At 35.5% G+C, this 25,385-nt stretch overlaps 2 protein-coding genes and 1 long non-coding RNA gene across 6 annotated transcripts; all 3 read right to left on the bottom strand.

Moving 5' to 3' along the window:
- Positions 1–43: 43 nt before the first annotated feature.
- Positions 44–2,079, bottom strand: LOC18597152 (uncharacterized). Its single transcript, XR_001928341.2, has 2 exons — positions 1,167–2,079; positions 44–592 (listed from the first exon to the last, which is right to left on the bottom strand). It is a non-coding gene; the product is annotated as an uncharacterized LOC18597152 (long non-coding RNA).
- A 7,403-nt stretch (positions 2,080–9,482) lies between these two features.
- On the bottom strand, positions 9,483–14,381 carry LOC18597151 (tRNA(His) guanylyltransferase 1-like). Of its 3 annotated transcripts, none has more exons than XM_018123396.2 (13): positions 13,697–14,381; positions 13,483–13,614; positions 13,356–13,400; positions 13,057–13,226; positions 12,851–12,939; positions 12,368–12,475; positions 11,652–11,908; positions 11,021–11,152; positions 10,890–10,934; positions 10,530–10,699; positions 10,288–10,373; positions 9,904–10,011; positions 9,483–9,811 (listed from the first exon to the last, which is right to left on the bottom strand). In XM_018123396.2, exons 1-13 carry the CDS (start codon positions 13,798–13,800, stop codon positions 9,686–9,688), a joined length of 1,572 nt encoding a protein of 523 aa, XP_017978885.2. In that variant the 5' UTR covers positions 13,801–14,381; the 3' UTR covers positions 9,483–9,685. The 3 variants fall into 3 exon arrangements, with proteins under 3 accessions (XP_017978885.2, XP_017978886.2, XP_017978887.2); XM_018123397.2 differs by having other exon boundaries at positions 10,899–10,934; XM_018123398.2 differs by lacking the exons at positions 9,483–9,811; positions 9,904–10,011 and adding an exon at positions 10,024–10,180.
- An 85-nt stretch (positions 14,382–14,466) lies between these two features.
- DUO3 (Homeodomain-like superfamily protein) lies at positions 14,467–21,841 on the bottom strand. Of its 2 annotated transcripts, none has more exons than XM_018123394.2 (9): positions 21,660–21,841; positions 19,481–21,195; positions 19,022–19,382; positions 18,781–18,865; positions 18,627–18,683; positions 18,316–18,375; positions 18,010–18,228; positions 15,993–17,534; positions 14,467–15,363 (listed from the first exon to the last, which is right to left on the bottom strand). In XM_018123394.2, the coding sequence occupies exons 2-9, from the start codon at positions 21,057–21,059 to the stop codon at positions 14,875–14,877; spliced, it is 4,392 nt and encodes a 1,463-aa protein (XP_017978883.2). In that variant the 5' UTR covers positions 21,060–21,195; positions 21,660–21,841; the 3' UTR covers positions 14,467–14,874. The 2 variants fall into 2 exon arrangements, with proteins under 2 accessions (XP_017978883.2, XP_007026078.3); XM_007026016.3 differs by having other exon boundaries at positions 19,481–21,177.
- Between the last annotated feature and the right edge of the window lie 3,544 nt (positions 21,842–25,385).

The following is a 25,385-nucleotide window of genomic DNA, read 5'->3' as shown; positions in this document are numbered from 1 at the left end:
CATGTTCATCACCTAGAAACGGATTAAACAGGTGAAAATAAGATAACAAAAATCAAGGAGTACACCCTTTAATCATTTCATCATATGCTTAATGTAACAGTTTGCTTCTGATCCAGACGCAATTTACCCTTCCAAAAATAATCTCTCATCCCAAAAGTATTTAACCAAACTATATGAAAAGAGATACACTATTATATACTTTCAACAGTCTGGAACTTATACATGGGGAGAATAAATAGCCCCAAGGTGCATACAGGAGGTATGCATATGATAATATGGCATAAAAATACTCCATCAAATTAATTATGAGTTATGACAGTTTGCATATCAAATGCAGTTGGCCTTCAAGCTTGTCTGGGCGGCGGCGGTGAATCCATGGTTCTGTTTTTAGAGAAATGTGGGGAGAGCGTTCCGTGGGGAAGGGATTGCTCAAAACATTGTCCATATAGTAGTGTGGATAGGTGGCATCGATTACCACAAACTGCATATCTTCAGATGGCTTCCAGTGCCTTTTTCTTTGATTGATGAACCAGATGTTTATTTGCTTCCGATCCAAACCAGTAGACTCAGAAAGGGCAAGCTTTTGAGACTCCTGTTAACGAGTGTAATATATTAAGCAAAGTTCTATATGAAAAAATTAAGAGGCAATTATAAGATTAAATCAAGAGCAATCTTGATAACAAGTTAATGACATGTGCCAAAGCCAAAGTTTCAAGTTAGCAGTGGTCCTTGTGTATGTGATCAAGTCTTGAATCATGGTGAACAGCTGATGCAAGTCTAAGAGGAGAAAATGTTGAGAAGCAACAGTCATCAAATGGGAGTAACATCTAAGGCACTGCAGGTGAAAGGTTTGAAAGGTTTTTAAAGTCCATATCTGGATCTTTGAAAGGTTCATGGTGAAACATAAAAAGAATAATGCAATGCAATCTCATTCATACAACAATAGACCAACCGCTTTGTCAGAGCTTATAATGCAGCTCAAAAATCATAACAAGTATAAGCTTATGGCAAACACTTTGAGAGGGAAGGTGGCTTGACAAGTTAGAATTAACATTGAGTAATGCAGAGCATAGGTCAGGGCGCAAAGTAGGCAGATAATAAAGGATAAAAATAGAAATGCAGAGAGACATCAACATCTACTGCCCAGAAATAGAAATTGCACATACCTCATCATCATCATAAGTTGTTCCTAGCAGCACTCCAGTTACATGCCAACCAGCTCCAGCTCCAAGCAAACCTTGTAAAACTATACAGCGAATAATAAGAATCCTTATAAGAAAATGCACCCCAACAGGACATAAGCACTCTATCTCCCATTCCCCTTGTTAGAAAGTTTCTAGGAAACCTGATCTAAGCATCAGCAAGAATCCTTAAACCTTAAATAAACCACCGCTCAACCAGCATATAAATTAAAAAAAAAAGCAGCAATCATATGAACAAAGACAAAATCTATCTCCAAACAGCACAGTTGATGATGGCTTCTGGTTGTATATGCAGGTTAAGGGGTGGAACTTTTTGTTTTTCTTTTGTACCAGCTGGTTGGTGGATCTTTTTATGCCTTGTACAGGTTGTGGGCTGGGATTTTCTGGGTTATTACCAGTTGGTTGGGATTTCATGTGTATAGGAGAGTGTTGATGTGCAGTCCTGTGATTTTGATGTACAGGGGATAGGTTTGGTTCGGTTTAGCGACTATAGGAGTGAACTCTGTAAGAAGATTTTGCCCTGTTTTACACTAAACTCCACAGAGGTGGTTTTCCTCTGTTCCTAACTACATATGAATTTTCACAAAAGTAAAAATAAAAATAGCAAAGTAAAGCCAAAGCAATTTCAAATCTTCAACTTTGTACTTTCATAATGCGATCAGAACAATGTTCTTTCAAATTAAGACAGACAGAGAGAAACTTGCGGTAGTAGTGAGGAGGTACGTCACGTGATGGAGCACGTGAAGGGGTTAGGGTTTTAAGAGAGGCTATCCTCCGCCATGACCGAGCAGTTCTTGCTAGTCGCTCCAAAAGCGCCATTAAAGAGAAGTATCGTCTTTCTCAGCCTCTCTTCTCTCGTGTTTGTTTCAAAGCGTCAAGCAGAATGAAATAGAAATAAAAATAAAAATAAAAAAATGTAAGAGTCCTTATCTTAATTTAATATAATTTACGTCTAAATTTAAATATACATAATTAAATTTAAAAATTCTGATTTGAAAAAACATTAAATGGGATAGAATTCAAATTGAAACAAAACTGTAGGTGAAGGAGCTCATAATCTAAATATACATAAACAAGATAGGAGGATCTGTTTGAAAAGATTTTTACAAACAAATCCCGTTGGGAGTCCATCTCTAGCATATGTGCCCATTTGGCTTATACTAATGTTATAAATCTAGTGTTTGCCTTCTATTGTAGTGTTCTTATCCTACTAGAAGAGTGGAATTTTTTAAAATTCCTATAAATCGAATTAAAGTTTGTAGAGAGTTCTTTTAGTTAGGCAAAAAGGACTTGTTGCAATGAGTGAATCGAGCAGTAAAGAGAAAGATTATAGCAGTCTTTGAAGTGTAAATACTTTGAGTGGTAGGAGAGGAAGACTGGAGCAGCCCTTTGAAGCGTAAGTGCTTTAGGTAGAAGGTGGTGAATGATGAGAAAATGTGGAAGAAGCGACAGATTACTACGAATGGGAAAGGTTGAATAGAAAGACCGTTTAGAGGAGTCTAGAGAGAACTTTCAGGGTAATCTCTGCTGGATGCTTAAGGATTTCTCATTGCCTTCCAATTTTCAAAGCCCTCATATTTATACTGAACAAGAGCACTTTCTTAGGAGTAATTAGAAGAGCACATTCAATCATCAGATAACGTACTTGTCACGGAAGAGTAAAATGGTTAAAATGGTTTAAGAGATATTAAAAGAATGATCGTGTAGTTTGGTAGAGGGTGTAAGTTTTGCAAAATGGAGTAGTGGCACTTGATAGTGCGCCACTTGTGTTCTTAAGAAACAAGGAAAGATCAAGGAGTAAACCACATGTACTTTAAGGAAAGATTAAGAAGAAGCTATCTTAACTATCTTTATATCTGAGCCACCAAACCAAGCTTTCTAGAACATCCAAAATGTGAAGAAAACTCATGAACCCTGCCACTTGTTCTAAGTTACTTTCACTTTCTTATATAAATAGTTTTCCAGAATTGGGCATTTACAGAGTTCAAGGGGAGACTGGAAGTGTGGATTGAATAAAATGCGAACAAATGTTTAAAAATGCCCTTTTAGTTTATCCCTCAAACTATCAACTGTAAGCTTTTAGTTCATCTCTCAAATCAATAAATCAACTATAAGCTTTTAGTTCATCCCTCAAATCAATCACCTGTAAAAAAATACCCTCAAATCAACAAAACAACTGTAAAAAAGTATCAACTATAAGCTTTTAGTTCATCCCTCAAATCAATCAACTATTGTAAAAAGGTATAGAAAGTAATGGCAAAGAAAGTAATGAAAATGTTTGTCTCTCATCAACTACTTCTCCGCTTTCTTGGTTTGCTCGGTCTGCTTTTTCTTGGTCTACAAAGGCTAGTCTTATTTTAAAATCAATTCAAATAATGTATTTGGATTCATAACAAGTAATAATCATAAGACTACCCAAAAATAGAAATTGCACAAACCTTGCCACCAAAATATGTTTTTAACGCTACAGCTCCAAGAAAACCAAATATAATAACGGGAGATAAGGTTGGTGCAGCATTCACCATCTTTAGCTCCAATCTAAAAGTAAATTTTGAGCAGGATCCTGCATATGCCAACACATATATACATATAAAACCAATTGTATTACAGATATTTAGGTTCAAAGTATGTTTCTTTTAAGGGTGTACCTAAATTTTTACATAACTTTCGAGACAAACCACCTTGCATGAAAATACAAACAAAAGGTTTCAAGGTGACTAAAAGAACATAGAAAGAAAAGCAGCTCCAAGTCAAAGATAACAAGGTAAGAAAAGTGAATTTATAGCATGCCCATACTGCAAAAAAACTAACCCCTATGAGAAATATTGTTAGTTTAGACCTAATATTAAATGTAGAAGCCGTAACCAATTAGGTCATGTAAAAAAAGTATGCAAAAATAAGGATACTCAACAAAACCAGTTAGCTAAAGGATTAGAGGAAGCTAAGATAACAAAAAAATTGTTGTTTATGGCATCGGGGCCAAAATGGGAAAGTCATATAAAACCTAGTTAATTGATAATGCTCGTTCAAGCCACATATCACCTAATGCATCCTTGTTCACCACAATTGATCAAAATCAATGTGCAAGGATAGAAATTGGGAATGGAGAGTTTTTGGAGGCCATTGGTAGATGAACAGTTGCTGTTTCAACATCTAATGGAACCAGGTATGTTTCAAATGTCTTTCTAGTGCCTCAAGTATGTCAAAACTTACTTAGTGTTGTCAAATGATTGATAATGACTATATCTTGATGTTTAAAAACAAAGAATGCACTATCATTGAGCCTTCAGGCAATGTATTAATGTTTGTCAAGATGAGAAATAGATGTTTCCCTCTAGCTTGGCATCACATGAGTCTAAATGTTGTTAAGAATGATGGTAATGATTTGTCTTAGCTATGGCATAGGAGATTTGGGCATTGCAACTATTCTACAATGAAGTTTCTGAAATCTGATAATTTAGTGATAGAAATGCTCTCCATACATGAACACACTGATACCTATGAAGTTTGCCAATTAGGAAAGCAAACCAGGATGTCATTCCCTTTGAAAAGCTCCAAGAGAGTTATGGAAAAGCTTGAATTGGTACATTCAGATGTGCGTGGTCCAATGAGTGTTGAATCACTAAAAGTCAGCAAATATTTTGTTTTATTCATTTATGATTACTTTAGAATGACATGGATTTTTTTCATTAAGTTCAAGTCAAAAGTTTTCTCATTATTTAAGAAGTTCAAGGCACAAGTTGAGCTTGAATCAAGTTGCAAGACTAAAGCTAGGTTGGTTCTTATATTACCCCGTACTTTGATATGGTGACCAATAAAGCTTATCGGATGCCAATTGAGGTTAATTATAATACTAAAAAAATGATGAAGGATAAAAAGAATAGTTTAGGATAAAATATTTCGCACACGAGAAAATAATAATAAAATAATAATATTTTTCTCGAAGAAGAATTTGTGAGATAAAGAGTGATTCGGAAGTCAATTGAGGCATAATAAGGTATTTTGGGTGCCAAGAAGACAAGAGAAGACAAGAGGAAATTTTTGTTTGTGCATGTGTAGAAGAATATAATGGAAGGAAGTTGGAGTTAAATGATTGTTGGAAGGACTAAATTAAAATGGAAAGAAACAAAAAAGAGCAAAACAGTAATTTTACGTGAAGTTTGATCAAAGCTTCCAAAGGAAGCTTTAACTCTAATTTTTTTTAGCCCAAAACAATTCTTATCTCCTCCAGCAAGATTTTTTTTCCTCTTCTCCTCCATGCTCCACGCCATTTTCTCTTTATCCACCATGAAATCAAGTTTTCTTCACTTTCCTTTCCATGTTTTCTTTTCCTTTCTTCTCCAAACTTCTTGAGCACTAAATTTACAACCTTTAACCTTAATTTTCAGAACATCTAAACCCTAGGAGGAGGAGAAAGAAAAAGAGAGAAAGGAAGAAAAAGCTTGGTTTTGGTGATTCAAGCAAGGAACAGTAAAAATTCTTGTTTTTGGCTTGAGTAGTCTTTGAAAATGAGTTAGCGACTTAGAGAAATATCTTGTGGCAGCAAAGAGTGACTTGATTGGAGAAAAATTGGTAACATGTAAGCTAATAAACCCATGGGTACATGAAGGACTCAAAGTGGAAAAGGAAAACGGTAAGCTTAACACTATGTTTTAAAGCTTACGGTTAGTTGAATATTGTGAGAAATTACGGTTGTTGAAAGGATCTATTTGCCTAAGCTAGTTGAAAATTATTAAGATTGTATGGCATGTTGTTTGAAAGAAATGAAAAAGGAATATTGTAGATGGATTGAGAAACAAAATATTGAAAGTTAGATAGATAACGATGCGTGTAAACTAGGAAATAATTGAGTGAAAGTGAGAATGATTGTTGCTACCATATATGTGAATTATGTGTGGAAATATAAGATGGATTTGAGTGAAAATTATTTAGAAAGGTTGAAGTAGACACGTGACATCATAATTAAGTTACCGATGATATAATTTAAGGAATTACGTAAGCAATGGATATAAGTAATGTTAGTAAAAAGTGTATTAAGATGTGAGTTAATTGAAGATGGTTTCATGATAGAATGAAAAATATAAATTTGAGGAAGGATTAATTTATTAAAGTGCTGCCCGTATACGTATATAATTCAATATATTGAGTTCGTATTATTGTTAGGAAGTGCAAAGATAAGGTTAAAGTACTGTGGTGTCGTGCCGAAGTAAACATCGAGCGATCGGCCAGTGAAAATAATATCAGACACCTCCGATCAAATAGCGATGTAATATCCAGCTATCGTAAGGTGAGTGAACTTGCATTTCAAAATCGTTTTGGGAGACATAATTGTATTAGTATGAAACATTGAATGATTTATTCTAACTTGTATTTAAAAATATGTGCCTTGGGAACAAGCCTTTGATAAAATATTTTGATGTTGTGAAAATGTGAAATGTGTAATAGAACAGACTTATATGCTCATATACTGTGTTGATATATACATATATATGTGTGTGTGTGTGTATACGAATAATATTGTGTAATGATATTGACCCGGCTATATGCGAGTAGGAGTGTGCATAAGCCGATGCTGACCTGGCTATGTGCGATGGGGAGTGCGCATAAGCCGATACTGACTCGACTATGTGCGAGTAAGAGTGCACATAAGTCGATGCTGACCCAGCCATGTGCTAATGGGAGTGCATATGAGCTGATGATGATGGGAGGGTGTGTATGGTGATGAATATATATATATATATGTGTGTGTGTGTGTTATAGAAAGTTCATGAGTATGATATATGGTATTGCACATGTGAATCTTGCATGTTAAACTTTGAGAATTATTATGCGTTTCATGTTGATTTTTTTGTCATTTTAGTAGGATGGTTTTTTCTTGAAAGAAAGAAACTTTTTCATGGCGTTCTGTTTCTTGTTGCAGCGAGATTCATTCTCGCTACAGCGAGAAACTCTCAGATTTGGAGGGGTAATGCTGGTTAAAATCTCGCTGCAGTGAGAATACCTTTTCGCTGCAGTGAGGACCTGTCGTTTACTTGACTTGAATTGCACGAATGCTATTAAAGTTTTCACTCTTCAAATCCTTTGTTGAGCATGGACCCTTTTTATCAAGTGATTTACTCATTTGGGGTTTACATGAGGGGTTTTGATAAGAGTTAAACTAAATTGCATTGTTTTCAAATATGTGTATTATGATTTCTAAACCTTCCTTAACGTTGCTTGTTCCCTTCCTTGCTCACTCACTGAGTTTGTACTCACATTTTTAAACTTCATATTTTAGGTGTTTCAAAGTCAAAGGTGATTGGATCCTAGGACGAGGTGCTCCTCCCGATCCATTGCTCGGTAGGTTTACCATGACATTAAATGTTAGCAACCATGCTCAGAGTCACTCCGTTGATAGTCAAGTCCTAATTACGTGTATGTGAGTATTTGTTGTGAAATGTTGAGATTCACTTGTCAAATTATATGTATGTATATAATGGTTGATGATGCCATTATAAATATATGACTGGGCTTTATGAGTTGTTTTCAAAGGAATTGTAATTGAGCATTATGAATTTCGAATTCTAAAGGAATATGGATTAACGTATAAGATCATATAAGTAGGCTTGCTTGGGCTTGGTGGGCTGAGCCCATTGGTCCCTTGCGTCAGTCATGACTCGAAAATTGGGCTGTGACAGTTCTGTCAGGAAGTATAAATCTATGTTGGTCGTGAAAAGATACTTTCAACTACCTGGTTTGGATTTTGGTGAAACCTTTGCACCAGTTGCAAGGTTTGAGACAATCAAATTGTTAATTGACTTAGCTATAAGTTCTGGTTGGCCAATTCTGAATTTGGACATTAAATCAGCTTTTCTAAAAGGTTTTCTACAAGAAAATATATATGTAGACCAACCTGAAGGTTATAAGGTTAAAAGTAAGCACAACAAGGTTTATAAGTTACACAAGGTCCTATATGGACTCAAGCAGGCTCTCAGAGCCTGGTACAACAGGATTGATTCATATTTAAGCAACAAAAGGCTTATGAGAAGTCCAAATGAGCCCACATTGTATGTCTACAAGGTCAATGACCAAGTAAAAGTCATTGTTTCCCTTTATGTCGATGACCTGTTTGTAACAGGTTCTAATAGAGAATTTTGAACAGATTCAAAGCTGAAATAAAGACAAAGTTTGAGATGTCTGATCTGAGAGAAATGAAGTATTTTCTAGGGTTTCAGCTTGATCAGAATGCTAATGGTGTTTTCTTATCTCATAAAGGGTATGTTGTTGAAGTACTTAAGTTTAATATGAGTCAATGCAAGCCCGTAGACTTTCCTACGGTGGTCAATGAAAATTTTGCGACAATTGACTCCCAAAAAGTATCTGATCCTTCTTCTTACAAAAGTTTGATAGGTAGTTTACTATATATCTATGGTTCCAGACCAAACATCATGTTTTCTGTGAGTTTTCTATCCAGGTTTACGCAAAATCCTACTACTATGCACCTTGTAGCAGCAAAAAGAATTTTGAGATACCTAAAGGGGACTTTGGACTTTGGTCTATATTTCAAACATGTAGATGACATAAAACTAACTAGTTTCAGTGATAGTGATTGAGTTGGCAATGTTGATGACTCAAAGAGCACGTCAGGTTTTGCTCTTCATACTTGTTATACTAGTCGATCCCACTCTTACAAATTGGAAAAAAAATGCACTAAATTAATAACAAAGGGATAATAATTGTATAAAACTGTAGTATCATTTAAGAGCACATACCTCTAAGGCAAACAAAATCCTTTTTGATTTAACGAAAGCCATATTTGATATTCAAACTGCTTCAAGAACTTGTTCAACAAATTTCATCCTTCTTTGCCCTAAAGTGTAAGCTTGATGATTATATGCAAAGCTAACTTCCCGATGAAATAACAGAGCCCAATTTGGGGCTCCCTAAAGAAGCACCAATGCTCCCCTCCATTGGGAGCATCGATCTCCCCTCTTTTGGAGAGCACCGATCTCCCCTCTTTTGGCAAGCACCAATGAGCTCCATTTTTTTTTAATTCTTTTTAAATATATAATAATAATTTTTTAAATTAATAAAAAATATTTTAATTTTTTAATAATTTTTGTACACGGTGTTTGCACTTTTGAAACAAATATCCATTTGAAAAACTAATTAACCTCTATATTTCGATCAAAACTTAAAAGAGGTAAGAATATTTTACCCATTTCTATGTATAGTTTTATTATTTAATTATTTCTATAACGAATTCATCATGTTTGCCATTAACATAAATATATACAAAAATTAAGACAAAAACTTTAATTTTGATATTATATATATATTTAAAATTTTTTAAAAATTTTTATACAAATGTTCAATACTAATACTATAATACAAAAATGGGATAAAGTTAAAAATTTTGTTAAACTTGTTGGAATTACACAAGACCACCAAAAGGTTTTCTTTAGGATTGCAGTGCCCTCCATTGTTGGGGCATCTTGGAGCTTCTAATCCAAGATGCTTGGATTTGCTTCCCAGAAACTCTGCTCAATTATGTTACAGTACTCGGTAACTATTTTAGTTTGAGCTTTTCCAACAGAAGTGCTATTCTCCAGAATTGAGGTCTTCTCTGTCTGCATAAAAACCAAGGGACATCGTTTATAAAGCACATGGTAAAGCATTGGGAGTTATGTACAAAGGATTTTAATATGGCAGGAAAAGCAACCTTAACCCGGAAAACGGAAGAACCCTGCCGAAACATGAGTGGCAGCGTGTTATAGTCGATACCAAACTCTTTAAGCAGCAATTCATTCTTCTCACGTGCTTGAGTACCCTGCAAGGAAGGAGGTGGCTGAGATACCATGGCCATGACATTGCTTGCCATATGATTTATGAATGACGAAACAACCTTTCAAGTAACTGTAAGATCGTACACACAAATACATGAATGACCACAACGTGCGAACAAATTTCAGAATGGCACTCTATCAACAAACTGAAGACTGATGCCATACAAGTGAGCAAGATTAAGTTATAACATGATAAAATTGAAACTTGAAACTGATATATAATTCCATAACAGAATAACATAGTGTGACCAGAAAGACACCTTCAGGCAACTTTGAGCTTCACTTTTGCACTTTCCAGACTTAACAAGACTCCAGAAACAGGTATTGTACTGATTATTGATGTGACCTACATCCGAAAACGTGAAAATGGTAAGTTATGACAAATGGCATTACACTAACAGCCCTGATATAAAAAAAGGCACACGAGAAACTCTTTTATGCCCTCCTCCCCTTCATTTTACCAGGGAAATGATAAACTCTCAGCCATGACAAAGACACTTACAATCAACTTGTCTCCATGCCAGATAATCTCGAAGAATTTCAGCTGATGGATAACATACTGCCCGTCCATCAAAAGATGGAGGGTACTTCAACTCTTTCATTGGGAAGACATCTTTCCATTTCATTACGTACATCGAAGAGAAAAAGGATACAATGGCAGAAACTATTTCGCTGTCACAAGTAAAATTATCCAAATTTCAGATTGAAAGGCAACTCAGGGAAACAAAATTTAGTGCTTCTCAAGCTAAACATCAGGATAATGAGAGTTAAAAGCAATGTTTTGCATGAATTCCTTAATGAGGCAGAATAAATCTTGGACCATTACAGCCTTCCCGCTGCCAAAAGGGAACAATATATAAACCTGGCTCGCCTTTGATAGAGCTGAGAATTCTTCTTCAAAACAAAGCTGAAAGTCAAAACAAACCAAAAATAATTTACACAAGTGCAACAAAACAAAAAACTTGTAACAAGCAGTATAAACATTTGTATTACCTGTACTCATCACTGACTCCATAAGAGAAAATAATATCTTGAAACTCTTCTAACACAGCCACCGCACATAAATTCATAAGATCCAGAGCTTGCTTATCATTAGGCTTGTTGAATTCATGAACGTCAGAAAATCTACCAAAGGCATAGAACAAGATTAAGTTTCAATGCATCCATAAATATAGTCAAACAAAATTTTATGTATCACATTTTTTTGATTGACATGGTCTCTGGATCTGTAATTTGTCCAACACAGAATGAGGATAGTTACTGAACACCTCTCATACACTTCATGGTTCCCATTCTTTGAAATGTAACAAGTGCTCAACCTCATATTCTCTGTTTTAGGAGTCGTACCAATTCCTTAAATATGTGATAAAGGGAGAAATAGATACCTGAGCTCATACTTTAGATTGCAAAAACCTAGAATAATAAACTGCCATTCTCATATGGATGTCCCAAACAAACTAATAACTAAAATCAGACTGCATGCGACAAGCATCTCTGAGTTTCAGAAAGAATTTAGCATTTTCAAGTGAAACCCAAACTTTACCATTGATTGAGAGCCAAGGGGAAGAAATATCTAACCCAATAGAAGCAGAATCAGGAAACTAAAACAAAATAAACGCTTTACCTGTGAAAATGGCAGCCATCTATTCTAATTACAATCCAAGTAGATGGCATCAGCTTGCTCTCAAATAGAAAAGATCTGATGTAATCAGGGTTTATTTTGACACAGTCCTCAGAGAAACCTCCCAGCTCTTTAAGAAGACTTGCATGTTCATTCCAAAAGCTTCTCCCAGCTATATTCTCCGAGCGGAAATCACTTGCCTTTCTCCGCAACCTCTTCACAGGAGTTCCATCCTTAATGTACTTCACGACATCTTCCACCTTAACAAAGTAAAGAAGATGATATCAGTTGACAAACAGATGTCACATATCAAAGAACACAAAGGAGAGGGAAGAAAAGGATGATAGACCAACTCAGTTTACATACTCTCTCCTCAGGTAATATCTGTCCAACTGGAAAACTTGATACACAATTTGAGAGAAAAGAATTCACAATATTGCAACATTTTGTTTTAACAAGCGTCATGTCTCAAGCCAGTCCCAAGCTAATAGCTACATTCTATTGATCTCGATCTCAAAATGGTATTGAAAGTTATTTGGAGTACTTTGGTTATGTACACATCCATGGTGTCTTTTTCGAAATATATGATCATTGACCCAGATATGGCTGCAACATGCATTGGCAAGCACATGCTGACTAAGGCCAAATATCCTAGGAACTAAACATTGAACTTTTAGAATACTTAAACCACTATAATCTATTCAAAAGAGGAATGAAACCTGCATCTTGAAAATACAAGTTCCCTGACGAAACAATGCAAGACACTCATTGTAGTTAATACCAAACTGTTGAAAGAGAAGTTCATTTCTGTCTTGTTCTTTAGCATCCTGCAGAATCAACAGATACAACATAACAAGATTAGAGTTTTTGCATAAGAAGGCCCAACCATACATAACATGAAAACCAAAAGAATCTCTGCATTACAAAAAGAAGTATACAAATAAGAGGTGCTATGGTGGACAAATCAGAAAGATGTCTCAACAGCCAAGCTGAATGAAACAGTGCATGCATGAAATGAATTTTTTTTAAAGAAACAAAACGAACAAGATTAAGATCAAGAACAGGAGTGTCCATAAACTAGTAAATTCCTAGCAGAGAAACATGCATAATGTACACATGTAAACCGGTAGGCACACATACAATAGGACACACGCATGCATGCAGCTAAGCAAATGCCTATATACTCGTTAGCAGTTTAGCACCTTCAAAATTTCTTGTGCTTCCATTTCAGTCTTTCCGCCTTTTGTGACAAGCTCCCAAAAACAAGTATTATACTGATTTTGAACATGGCCTGCCAAACCCCCGAAGGAAAAAAATTTAACAGATTCCAACTGATGTATATTGCAAAATTTGTCATTTGTTTCTCGGAAGATTTTGTGTTTAGAAGCATTAAAATATTGTCACTCACAATCCTTTTGTCTCCATGCAAGATATGCTTGAAGAACTTCTATCGATGCACAACATACAATTCGTGAACGAAATGAAGGTGGATATCTCAACTCTTTACAGGGAAAGAATTCTTTCCACTTTGTGACATATACAGAAGAAAAGATTGATACCATGACGGATGAGATTTTGCTGCACATTCATTGAGTCATCACCAAGTTACAAAGACTCAGTAATTCAGCATCCATGTCAAAAACAAGTGCAAAATCACCGAAACTTGCATAGGAGAAAACACTCAGCAATTCAGAATAAAAGAAAAACCTGCTTCGCCTCTGGTAGAATTTCGATGTCTTCTTCAAAACAAAACTGTAAGAAAAACACATCAAAGAAGAGAATCAAATGAAGTTTCATAGATAACGGTTGAACAACAAACGAACAATTCAATTACCTGTACTCATCGCTATATCCATAAGAAAAGACAACATCAGGATACTCCTCTATAACAGCCATAGCACATTGGTTCATCAAATCTAAGGCTTTCTTATCATTTGGTTTCTCAAACTCATGAACTTGAGAAAATCTACCCAAAAGAAAAAAACCAAGTATATCAGAACTTAAATGTGTAAAAAACCATAGTTTTCTTTCCATTAATTTTCATTTACCTACGAAAATCACGTCCGTCGATTCGAACTACGATGAGATTGGGTGGCATTACTTCGTCTTCAACCTCGAAGGACTTAACGTATTCGTATTTGCTATTAGCCATTTTCCAAGGTTTCTGTCTTCTCTCACAGAGCAATGATCGAGCACTCGGTGTGCAGTCTTCAGAGGCCAGAGAACGTATGAAACGCTTCCCAGTGTGCTAAAAGGCGCGCTCTTTTCAAAACCAACGCTTAAATACGAAAGGTAAATTGACTTTCAGCACGAGGAATTCGTTATCTAACTTTTTTTAAACTTGAAAAATAGGCAACTCCATGATTACAACTTACATTTCTTAATTGTTTATTTTTTTTTTTTGGGTTTGATTTACCTATCGTCTCTTCCAAAGTTATGACCTGTGAAGAACCAATCGGCCATTAATGCAAGCTTCTTTGCAAACCCCAACAAGCTCTTTGATAATTAAAACCCATGATCTCTTTCTGTTTTCCCTACTCCAACAGAACATTAGTTTGAAGATCTAATCCTACCAAATGGACGAAGGGCTGCTCTCTTGAACAATAAAGGCACCATCTTTCCATCTCCTGTTACCTTTCATGCCGCTGATTATCTTTGCCACCTTGGGTCCAATTTGCCCTTTCGTTGTTGAAAATTTTGAAGAGGGTATACTTTTTTTTTTCTTAACATAATTAAAAATAAAAAAAATTCCCTATTTTCAGCAAACAAATGTGTTTTTACATTAAAGAAAAAAAGAATCAATATGATAAAGACTAAGTTTTTGAGATGAACTTGCTCTAACTTCTTACAATTCCCTTGGAATCAATTGATATTGTCCATAAACTGGTAGATACAAAGCAAAATTTCTGTACAAGAGCATTGACAAACATGGCACTAGGTTTACTCGAGCCATTGCTAATTAGCATTATCATTTACCAAAAGGAGCATGGAAAGTGGAGGTGCAAAACCTGGAAGAGGACCCTCCTCCCAGCCATGCCAGCAGACATATGAGAACAAAATCTCCATAACTTACTCATGAAGGGGGATTGATTACCTTTCTGTTTTTTTTATTATTTGAGCTTTGACTGAACTTTCTCTCGTTTTCTGATTGGGTTGGCAGTGTCCAGGGAATATAAGCAACCTGGTTAGATTAGTCACCATTCGCCAACAATGAAAGCATAGTTGATTAACCACTGTCTTTAGCATCGTTTTTGGGGTTTCCTAAACTCGAACCAGTATTTGCAATTGTATTAGCCCGACGTTTTCTTGGTTTCCTCAATGTTGGGACAGAAAGAGGACCCAAGCTGAGTTGTTCAGCCATGTCTATAGCATGTTCCTGCACCGTGACTTTTCTTGTGCTTGGTGTTGCATGCTTCAAGGGTCTGTTGAGACGATATGAAGCCAAAGTTTTAGTAGGAGGGCCTTTGCTTATTGTACTCACCTCATTCTTAGGTTTTGAGCGTGAAGTACGGCCTGATGCAGATGAATCCAAGCTCAACCATGAACTACTTGCATCCTTCCTTGGACATGTCAAACCCAGTTTCAAGAAAGGTGGGGTTCCCTTTTCAGGAACACAAATATTGCCCTGTGAGTTACAACGGGTGCTTAATTCCTGTTGTTGATTATTAAAATCTTCATCTGTCACAGTTTTTCTTGTTGTAGAACCTTCGGCCTCCTACAAAAAGCAATGAAGTAGGAATTAAGGAAGAACATACAGGCAAACTCAAAACAGTACTAGTTTCTTACTTCTCAGCCAGAGAAAAAAGTGGGCAATTTCCAATTGCAGAAAACGATTGTAAGCTATGTAGTATCAAAGCTGAGCAGCACCAAATGGTTCTCATTTGATAAAAAAAAAGGTACAAATAGGGCATAGAGAAGAAACAAATGATGCCGAAGCATGTTCTATATCCACAGGAAAAGACCGGGCTTCCAAAAAGTAAAAACAAAGGAAGATAAGAACATTTCAAAATCAAGTGCAACAGATGACAGCATGAATAAAGAGCATAACAACCAAAAAGGTCCAGGGTAGCAGCCCTGTGCATAAGTGTAACTGATCATGTTCAACAACAGTGTGCCACAGATGAGGTCAGAGCAAGTGCAAAGAATGTTTTAAATGAAATAGTGTTATAAAGTGAAGTCCTGACAAGAATTTCAGAAGACAGATTGTCAGGTTTAGCTCCATTATAATCAAAGCATGGCAAATAAAGATAGAAGTACAGGTTAATTAGACTTAGCATACCTAACGCTATTCTTTTCATATTTCAGAAGCAACTGAATAATAACAAAAAGAAACAGGAGAGACACCTTATCTTGCATCTCAGAAACTTGCTCGCAGCCTGAACCTTCTCCTTCAGAATCAGCCATTTCCTCACACTCAAACTCCACATGTTCTTCAAACTCTTCATCTGAGTCACTTAACTCTTCTTGTTCCATCACAATCTCCAGATGAGACTGATCACTTGTATCATCCATGTATCTGCCAGTGGTTTTGCTTGGTATAGTTGATGCACGGGCACCTGAAACAAACTTGTTGCCTGATGAATGGGTAGTGTCTCGTGTTTCTGCTGCATTTTGAGAATTTAGTAAACTAACTGCTGAGTTTTTATGATGTGTAGCCGCATCCCCACTTAATGCTGCATTCTCTTTTGTAGATAAAGAACTGAGATGGATCTCCAAGTCTAGTTCATTAGCTTTCTCATTAGGGCTAGAGGGTCTAGATCTGGTGGCAAAAGGGCTGCACTGGGCCACTGACTTCATCTGAACAGCATTGGAAGGATTACAGGGTGCAACAGATTTGCCATCTAAATTAACAGATAGAGATGCAGTTGAGCATTCAGTCACCAGTTCACTATTTGTATCATCAGTTCTTTGCAGGAGTGGGTGGAAGTCAATGCCACATGATATTGAAACAGAGTCCTTCATCTTCAAAGATCTGGTCAAACTCTCAACAGAATGGTTAGTTTGCTGAGGATTGTAAAAGAGACTTAGGTTTAGTTGGGGCTGATTTCCAGAAAAGAAACTGAAAGAACTGGATGCACCAGTTCCACAATTCAATGGATAATATGGCACTTGTCCATCTTCAGGGGCCTGGAACAGCAATGGATGCATCTGAAGATCTGTATGAGTACTTCTTTCTTCCGCAACACTTTTGTTCTTGACAACTCCAGATTCTTCTGAGAGAGAACTCGTGATGTTTGCTCTTGTTGGATTGCTTTTATGTCTTTTATTGGCCAACGCCTTAGCAGAATGAGAAAAAGGAGAAACTGTATTTCCTATTCCAGCATCAACAACACCATCTCCAGTTGCAGAAACCTTGGTGTATGCTCCACATTGATTGGTTTTCAGAGCTGACTCCGAGATTACACGAACAGATGGTGGAAGATTCACCGGGGGCAAGTCTGGTGCCAATTTCACTAAGCGTAGATTGTTGGATTTACGCGATCGATATGGCCGTAAATATATTTGAGATTTGGAGGCATTCCATATCATATTAGGAACAGGATGGGTTGGTTGCAATGCATTAGATGCATGATGAGAGGTAGCGTAAGGATGCTGGGATTGGTTCAATGCATGTGGAGATCCCTGCATATGACCAGTCAAGGGCCGAATGACTGCAGACACATAGTTATTTGATTGCTCTGTAACATGAGTCCCCTCTTCTGTTGACATATCACCAGGAAGGTTCTTATTTCTAATGTTCAAGCAAGGACGTTCAGATGAAATAAGCTTGGAAGTACCTGGCCTCCAATCAGCTAAAAACCCCTCATGAACATAAGATTCATCTACATTATCTATGTCATCATCTCCACTGCAATTCTCTCCACCAGTATATTCAGCTTGACAGTCCTGCAGTCGAGGAAAGTAAAATAATCATCTTTGAAAATAAACACTCTACCAAGCATCATGGATCCAATCTGAGCCAAATTATATGGTTTATAAAGTTAATGAATAAACTATAGAAAGGAATATTGCACAAACATAGATTGCATAATGTTGGTTGATTTTTTATTAATTTTCTTAACATTTTAGAATCTTTACTTTATAGTCTGAACGTGTTATTCCAATCTGCAATGTTGACAATCAATGAAATGAGCCAAGATCAAGCTTTAGCCAAGCATCAAAGAGATCAGCTATTTCAAAGCCCAACTCTTTATACACATCAATGCACTGGTGCAACTGTTTACAAAACATTCAGATTCTCTACATAATTTTTGACATATCCACCTTGTTTTAAAGATTATAGATAGTAATCTAAAAACAAATGAAAGTGTGAAAATGTAAATGGCAATTCATGTTTCCAACTCCAAAAGAGTACACAAACCTCTTTGTCGGACACATGTTGCCAATTAGTCAACGCAGCTTTACGTTTTCGTCTTTCTGATTCATATAGCCGTCGCTTCTCTTTCTTGGTTGCATCTTGTTTATATGACTTCTGAGTTCCAAGGGCTATGCGCCATTGCCGGGGTAGCAAAGATGGATCTCTGTGCGGGACAATAAATTTCCAGACAGACATCCAGTCAAGTTTATAAACCTTGAGCCCCTGTGGATGTTAAAGTAATACTTGGAATTATAAGAGTATATTAAAGAACAATGAAACAAAAGTAGTACACGATCATGACAAAATTACCTCCTGAATACCTTGCAGCTCTTCCGCAGTCAAAGGTGAGGTTTTCATTCTCCGGACTGCCTGCACAAAGTACCAAATATTTCTTACAAATTCTCACAAATCAAAAGTAAACAGGTGACCCAGGTTAATTTAGGTCCAATTTATAACCAAATATGCAAATAAAATCTTTTGAGAATCATGGTCTTTAATCAGAAGATAAGGAAAGAGGTAGAAGAAAAAGCGATTATTGAATCAAAAATTAGAACACAGCTGCAACAAAAATCAACTAGAAGATATATTCATCTTAGATTTGCTCAAGATTTCTTACATACCTTTATGGGATTTTCTGGTGCTTTTGATGAACAGCGATTTTTTTGCCTAACGAAAATCTGAAACAAGTAAATTTGTAAAATGACATAAGAACTTCATGCTTAATCACCAAACGGACTAAATAGTGTTGCAACAAAAGATGAGGATAAAAGTTGCCTGATGCTTAGATTTGCAAGGAAGATAGCGTTGCTGAATCGCTTTCCAATCTGAATTATATTCCATTATGCCCAAAGCCAGTAATCTGCGTCAAAATATCAAATACAAGACTGATGAACCTCTACAAGCCAATTTTTCTTTTTCTCTTTGTTTAAATAAATGAACCTTCACATGAGCATAGGCACCCAATGAAAAATCAAGACAATCAACCAACAAGAGAACAGGGATGCATGCAACTCACTCATCCTCTGCATCGGTAAAAAGAACCCGATTTGCGACTGCTACAGGAGGAGGCTTATGTGGAAATAACACTGGATTGAACAAAGGAAAAAATCTCTGTGCTAACTTGGTAATATCCTTAGGGACTACTGCAACTGACTGCTTTTTGGTTTTCTCAACAAGAGTAGCAGCCAATGTCTTCTTAGGTGGTGGTTGACAGACTGATGACGGTACTGTAGAGCCAGCTGGTAGAGCACTGCCTCTCAGTGCTTCATTATTAGCTTCCACCTCAGATGGAAAACAAGGAAGAGGGAACAGAGGCTCCTTTTCATATTGAGTAGCACAACTATTCTCCAAGTGACGTTGTCGATGCTCCTGGACAGCTGTCATAATAATTGTAAATTGTCAAATCCCATGGACAAGCATAGCAAGCAAAAAAATAAACAGAAAAATATATACTGAGTTTATAAACAGTGCATACCAGAATAAACGTCATCCATATATCTTCCAACTAAATTAAGCGGAGCAACATCAAGAATGGATAACCCTGGGCTGTTTAAAGAAGGCACCCATGAAAACCTCAACTGCCCACTAGAAACATGTTCATATCTTCCGCTAGGACTGAAAATATTTTGAGCATCAGGCATCTGAGTATTTGGAGAAAAACAGACTCCATTAGCGTTAAATGTAGATGTTTTCGGAGTGCTCTGTGTAGGGCACAAAAGGGGGACCTCATTTGGCACTGATGAAGAGACATATGGGGGCTTGAAGCAAGTATCAGGATACAGCTTACTTTTACAAGCTACTCCTTCATCTCGTTTGTGAAGCATCTCAAAAATCAATCTGTGAAGTTGAGATGCGATGTGCTGCCGAGAAGGATCAAGCACACAAAGAGAAAAAATTTGAATAAGAAGCTGAACATGCTCATGTATCAAGCAATGCAACTGGCCTATTTGATACGGAGTGAATCCATTGATGCAACCATCTACTGCAGCAGAGGGCAGACAACTCCGGTAAGTCTCAGGCATGCAAGTTTTCCCATTAAGAGTAGGAATGGGTGCGATTGGCCCATTAGGCAAAATTGGTAAGAGGGGACGCAATGGCCTCTTAGTCTGCTCTAAAAGCTTTCTTTCATATTGGGCAGAAGCTTTTTGCCGTCTATTCTGCCTTGTCTCTGGCCGCCGTCCAGCTCTTTGATATTCCTCTGCCTGTGTCTTTTCCAATGCAGCTTCATCATAATCACTCTCAAGTGCCTCTTCAAGCTCTATTTCGAAATCTGCATCATTGTCCTCATCTTCATCGTCGACATTTTCATTTCCCTGAGTGGACTGGTGATCACCATCCCCACCTTGCAAAACAGCTGCAAGAAATTTCCTATACTCTTCTTCATCATCAACATTTTGAACATCATCCTCATCATCTGTTTCCTGAAGAAAAGCCTCAAGTTCATCAAGTGTGAAACTGGCAAGTGAATAACGAGCCCGGGTACGCCTACAGACAGCATCATCTTCAGCATCATCCAAATGGATTACAGGCTTCTGGGAATGTGTAGCATTACTCAAGTCTCCTACCATACTATCCTTTACAGTGCTTGACTGACTTTCCTTTTCTCTTTCTGATTGAGAACTAGATCCAGTTTTCCTCTTATCATGTTTCAAAGGAATAGTATTTTGCAATTCAGGGGAGGCAGTACTTTGCATCACAGTTTCCTCCTCACCATGCTCAGAATCTCCAACATCAGAGTTTTGCACCTTGGCATTAATCTTTGATGGATTGACATCTTTAGTAACATGAGTATGTGCTCTACTATCAACAATATCACCATCTAAGCCCTCAATTTCAGAGCTCAAACTAGAAGAAGCTTCTGGAGAAGGTGTTTCCTTCAAAAAGGGATTGAAATCTACATCTTCCTCCTCATCTTCCTCATCCTCCACTTCTTCCTCTGCCTCCCACTCCACATCATCATCAGGTTTTGAGCGACCATCACTTGCAACAGGAGGTGCAGTTTGATGACCTCGGCTCCCAACTTCAGTTGATTGTACATTCTCACACAAGGACATTTCAAATAAAGAATTTAATGGCACCAACCAATCCTTAAAAACCTCAAAAAAATCCTTCTATAAGCAGCAATTACCAAAAGCATCCATGAGATTCAAAATCAACACGCCTTTCGCTACACTGAAGCACAGAACAGTACTGCAATTCATAATTACCCCAAACCTCGACTAGTAAAAGACATGTGCTTTAATCATCATCAATAATGAATCTTAAAACAATATCATCCTTTTATATAACAATTAAACTAAAATCATATTTCGAATCAGCGGGTGAAAGAAGAGAAAAACTAACATAAACTGATCCCCAAATATTCTTTGACCAAATTAGATGATCGCATGCGGAGAAATCAACAAAAAGAAAGCACTCGCCCCATTAATTTATTTTTTAGGAACAAATAATTATCAATTTTAAACCCTGATTTAACTGCATTGTAAATAAATCACCAAGAACCCTAGCTCCTGATAAATTTTAATTAAAAAATGAGATTAAAAGATTAAAAACCGCGAAACATTTCGCTGAAAGCATTAAACATTTGACAACACGAAACCAAGAACAAACAAATTCAAAAGAACGAAAAGGAAAGAGGAGAATCGAGCTCGTACCCAGCGAATCGAATCGGCTGCGTGAAGGAATTTCGGAAATTGGGCCGCGGAATACAGAAACCTGGGCAACTCTTCTGTCATGCGAGTAGGGGAACAAGTTAAACGGCGTCGCTTCGATGATGATTTGTTCAAAAAACATAACGAGACGCCGTTTGCCGTTTTGGCGCCTCCAATTTGTTAATCCCGCTCCCTTGCCTTTGCTTAAGCTTTTATTTTATTCCCCCCTAAAGAAATTCAATTTATATATTATGAAGGAAAATGAGAAATAAAATATATATAATAATAAATTAATTAAACCGTTTTAGTTAATCTTTTAAAAATAATAAATTATTGTTACATATTTGAGTGACCAATCTAAAAATTGAGTTTCCGAGGATTAATTAAATTCATAATTCATTTTATTTATTTTTCATGAAATCTTAAATTTATTATAAATTAATCAGTATGAACAAATTTGGACTTTTGGGTTTTGTTTTTTAAAACAATTAAAAAGCAAAAACCTAAACATATACAGCTTATAATCACACTTATCCTTAAAAATTTTTAAACAATTAAGCCATAAATGCTTTGATATATATAAGTCCCTTTACTTTCACTTATTTATTTTCAACTCACTTTGAAAATTCATATACATTAAAAAATAGACATAATGCATAAAAAGGTTCTAAATTATTCAAAAATATTTAAATAAATTTTTATTTTTTTATTAAGTTCGATCAAACCCTTAATTTTATTTTGAACTAAATAAATTTTTATAATTAATAGTTAATTAATCGTTATTAATTAAAATATAATTTATTATGCTATATTACGAGAAGTTGACATGTCACAATAGGAATAACGACATGGGGTGGCTTCGTACTGGACCCAATCATATCGCCTGCAACAGCCCTATTCGACCCAACGTTAATCCTTCTTGACCTGCAATTAGTAGCATCATTGAAGGAAGGAGTGGTATCTCTAGTTAATAACGATGATGTGACGTAATAATATGGTAATGTGACATTTCATAATCCACGTTAACATCATGTGGCATAAAATGCCAAGTGGCATTTTTATTAAGAGCAATTAGTCAATCATTAATCATAAGTATTTATTTGACTCAAAATAAAAATAGACAAACTTGATTCAATATAATAGAAAAATAAAAATTTATTTAAATTTTCTTAAATAATTTAAAAGTTATTTCAAGCATTGTACCTTAAAAATTACTAGTATTGAAAACTTTGAACTTGTTCCATTCAGATAAATAACAAATTAAGCATAAGATACATATTTATCATTTTTACTTATCTTGTTGTAATAATTTATAATATAATAATTGAATTACATTGGATAGAGAGTAGGATCACAATAATTCATTAAGAGAGCATTGATGTCTTATCACTTACCTGTTTAATGAAATGTTATCTGTAAATGATTTATAGTTTTACATTAAGGTTGATTAAAAGGCATAAATAGCAAATCAAGCATAAGATACATGTTTATCATTTTTACTTATCTTATTGTAATAATTTATAATATAATAATTAAATTATACAGCATAGAGAGTAGGAACACAATAATTCATTATGAGAGCATTGATGTCTTATCACTTAACTGTTTAATGAAATGTTATTAGTAAATGATTCATAATTTTACATGCAATGTGATTAAAGGGCATAAATAACAAATTAAGCATAAGATACATGTTTATCATTTTTACTTATCTTGCTGTAATACTTCAAAATGTAATAATTGAATTACATAGGATAAAAAGTTAGACCACAATAATTCATTAAGAGAACATTGACGTCTTATCACTTATTATCAATAAATGATTCATAATTTTACATAAAAAGTGATTATGGGGTAATAATACAAGATTATATATATGTATAAATTAAAATTTGAAAAATTGAGAGGTTGTAACCACCATCAATGTCATGATCTATACCCACCCTTATGAGGTATTGTCCGTTTTGACCTGTCGGCCTCACGATTTTATCTTACAAAAGGCATATCACAAGTTACTCTAGTACATAGTCGATACTCAGAGTCTACTTTAATACCAATTGTCACAATCCACATCAATCTCTATGAGGTATTATTCGCTTTAACTCGCTGACCTTACGATTTTGTCTCATAAAAGGCGTCTCATAGGTTGAAGGTGGTGTGAAACCTTATAGTCCCAGTATCACTCTAATATATAACTAATATGAGATCATGGCGCCCTTTTTTAGGACCATAACATCCTCCCTTATTCTCGCTTGGAGTTTCTCTTCCTTTACTCTCCATTGGGAGTTTCTCTTCAATGTGGGTTTTGTGGCTCTATTCACTATAAGCATTGTCTCAACAATGTGGGATTCAGGTCCATGTAAGGATCCATGACAATTGATGCCACATAATGTAATCGTTGAAAAAGTGATTACTAAGTAGTAAAACAGTTGATAATAATTAAAATTTTAAGAAAATAATAGGCATAAAATCCAAAAAAGCATTTAAACTATTCAAAAAAATTCAAACAAGTCATTATATTTTTATTGCATTCAATTAAATCTTTATATTTTTATTTTGAGCTAAATAAGCCATTATCCTTTTATTTCCAATCAAATAAACTCTTATTACTAATGATTGACTTAATCAAAATATCATTTGTTATTTTATATCGCGTAACATTGACATGACATGCTAACACATCATAATTGACGATGATGTAATACACGGAATATCATAATTGATGATAATGTAACATACTAATTTGACATAATAATATTACCACGTAACATTTTTCACCTTCCATATCAATACCAAGTCAGTACCATATAAGTATAAAAATATAAGTAGCATTTTGACTAATGATAATTAATTAATTATTAATCACAAAAATTTATTTAATTCAAAATAATAATATAAAAACTTGATTAAACTTAATAAAAAAAATAAAAATTTATTTAAATTTTTTTGAATTGTTTAGAGATTTATTTGAGCGTTAGGTAAAAATAATATTATTGGTTACGAACTTTCTTTACCAGAAATGTGGCCATAATTTTCGAAATTATTCGAAAATGCAAGTTTATCAAGAGACTAGCCAATGATTTACAAAAGCACATGGATCAATGCTAGAACTTAGTTACTTATTTCTATACGGATAATGGTCAAATGTAGTAACAAAAGCAAAAGGCAAAAGTAGACATGAAGAGTTGGTGGTAGGTGTCCATTTTGGATCAATCAGTCCTTACGACAAGGATTTAACTATTAATCCACTGTTAATTTTCGTACTTATCCGGTCCATTAACTTCATATTGAACAAAATTTTGGCTGCTTAGCCTCATTCATCAATCATGTCCTTGTCGTTTTACCAGGGGTTACTTGTAATATGTGAAAAGAGAAACAGATTCCTTACAATATCACTCTAAAAGGCATCTCACAAGTTGAAGGTGGTGTGAATCTTTATATTCCTAATATCATTCTAATACATAATTAATGTAAAATTCATGGTTCTCTTTTTTAGGACCATGACATCCTCCCTTACTCCTATTGAGAGTTTTCTCTAAGATCATGACATCTTCCTAAACTCTCGCTAGGAGTTTCTCTTTCCTTACTTCCCATTGAGAGTTTCTCTTCAATGTGAGACTTTATGGCACTATTTGCTATAAGCATTATCTCAACAATGTGAGATTCCGGTTCATACAAGGATCCATGACAACCGATGCCACAGAATGTAATCGTTGAAAAAGTGATTAC

This window comes from Theobroma cacao, chromosome 6 (assembly GCF_053813885.1).
Source record: "Theobroma cacao isolate CCN51 chromosome 6, ASM5381388v1, whole genome shotgun sequence".
Taxonomy (NCBI): Eukaryota; Viridiplantae; Streptophyta; class Magnoliopsida; order Malvales; family Malvaceae; genus Theobroma; species Theobroma cacao.
The sequence above is the reverse complement of the archived record's forward strand: the minus strand, read 5'-3'. Positions and strand labels throughout refer to the sequence as shown.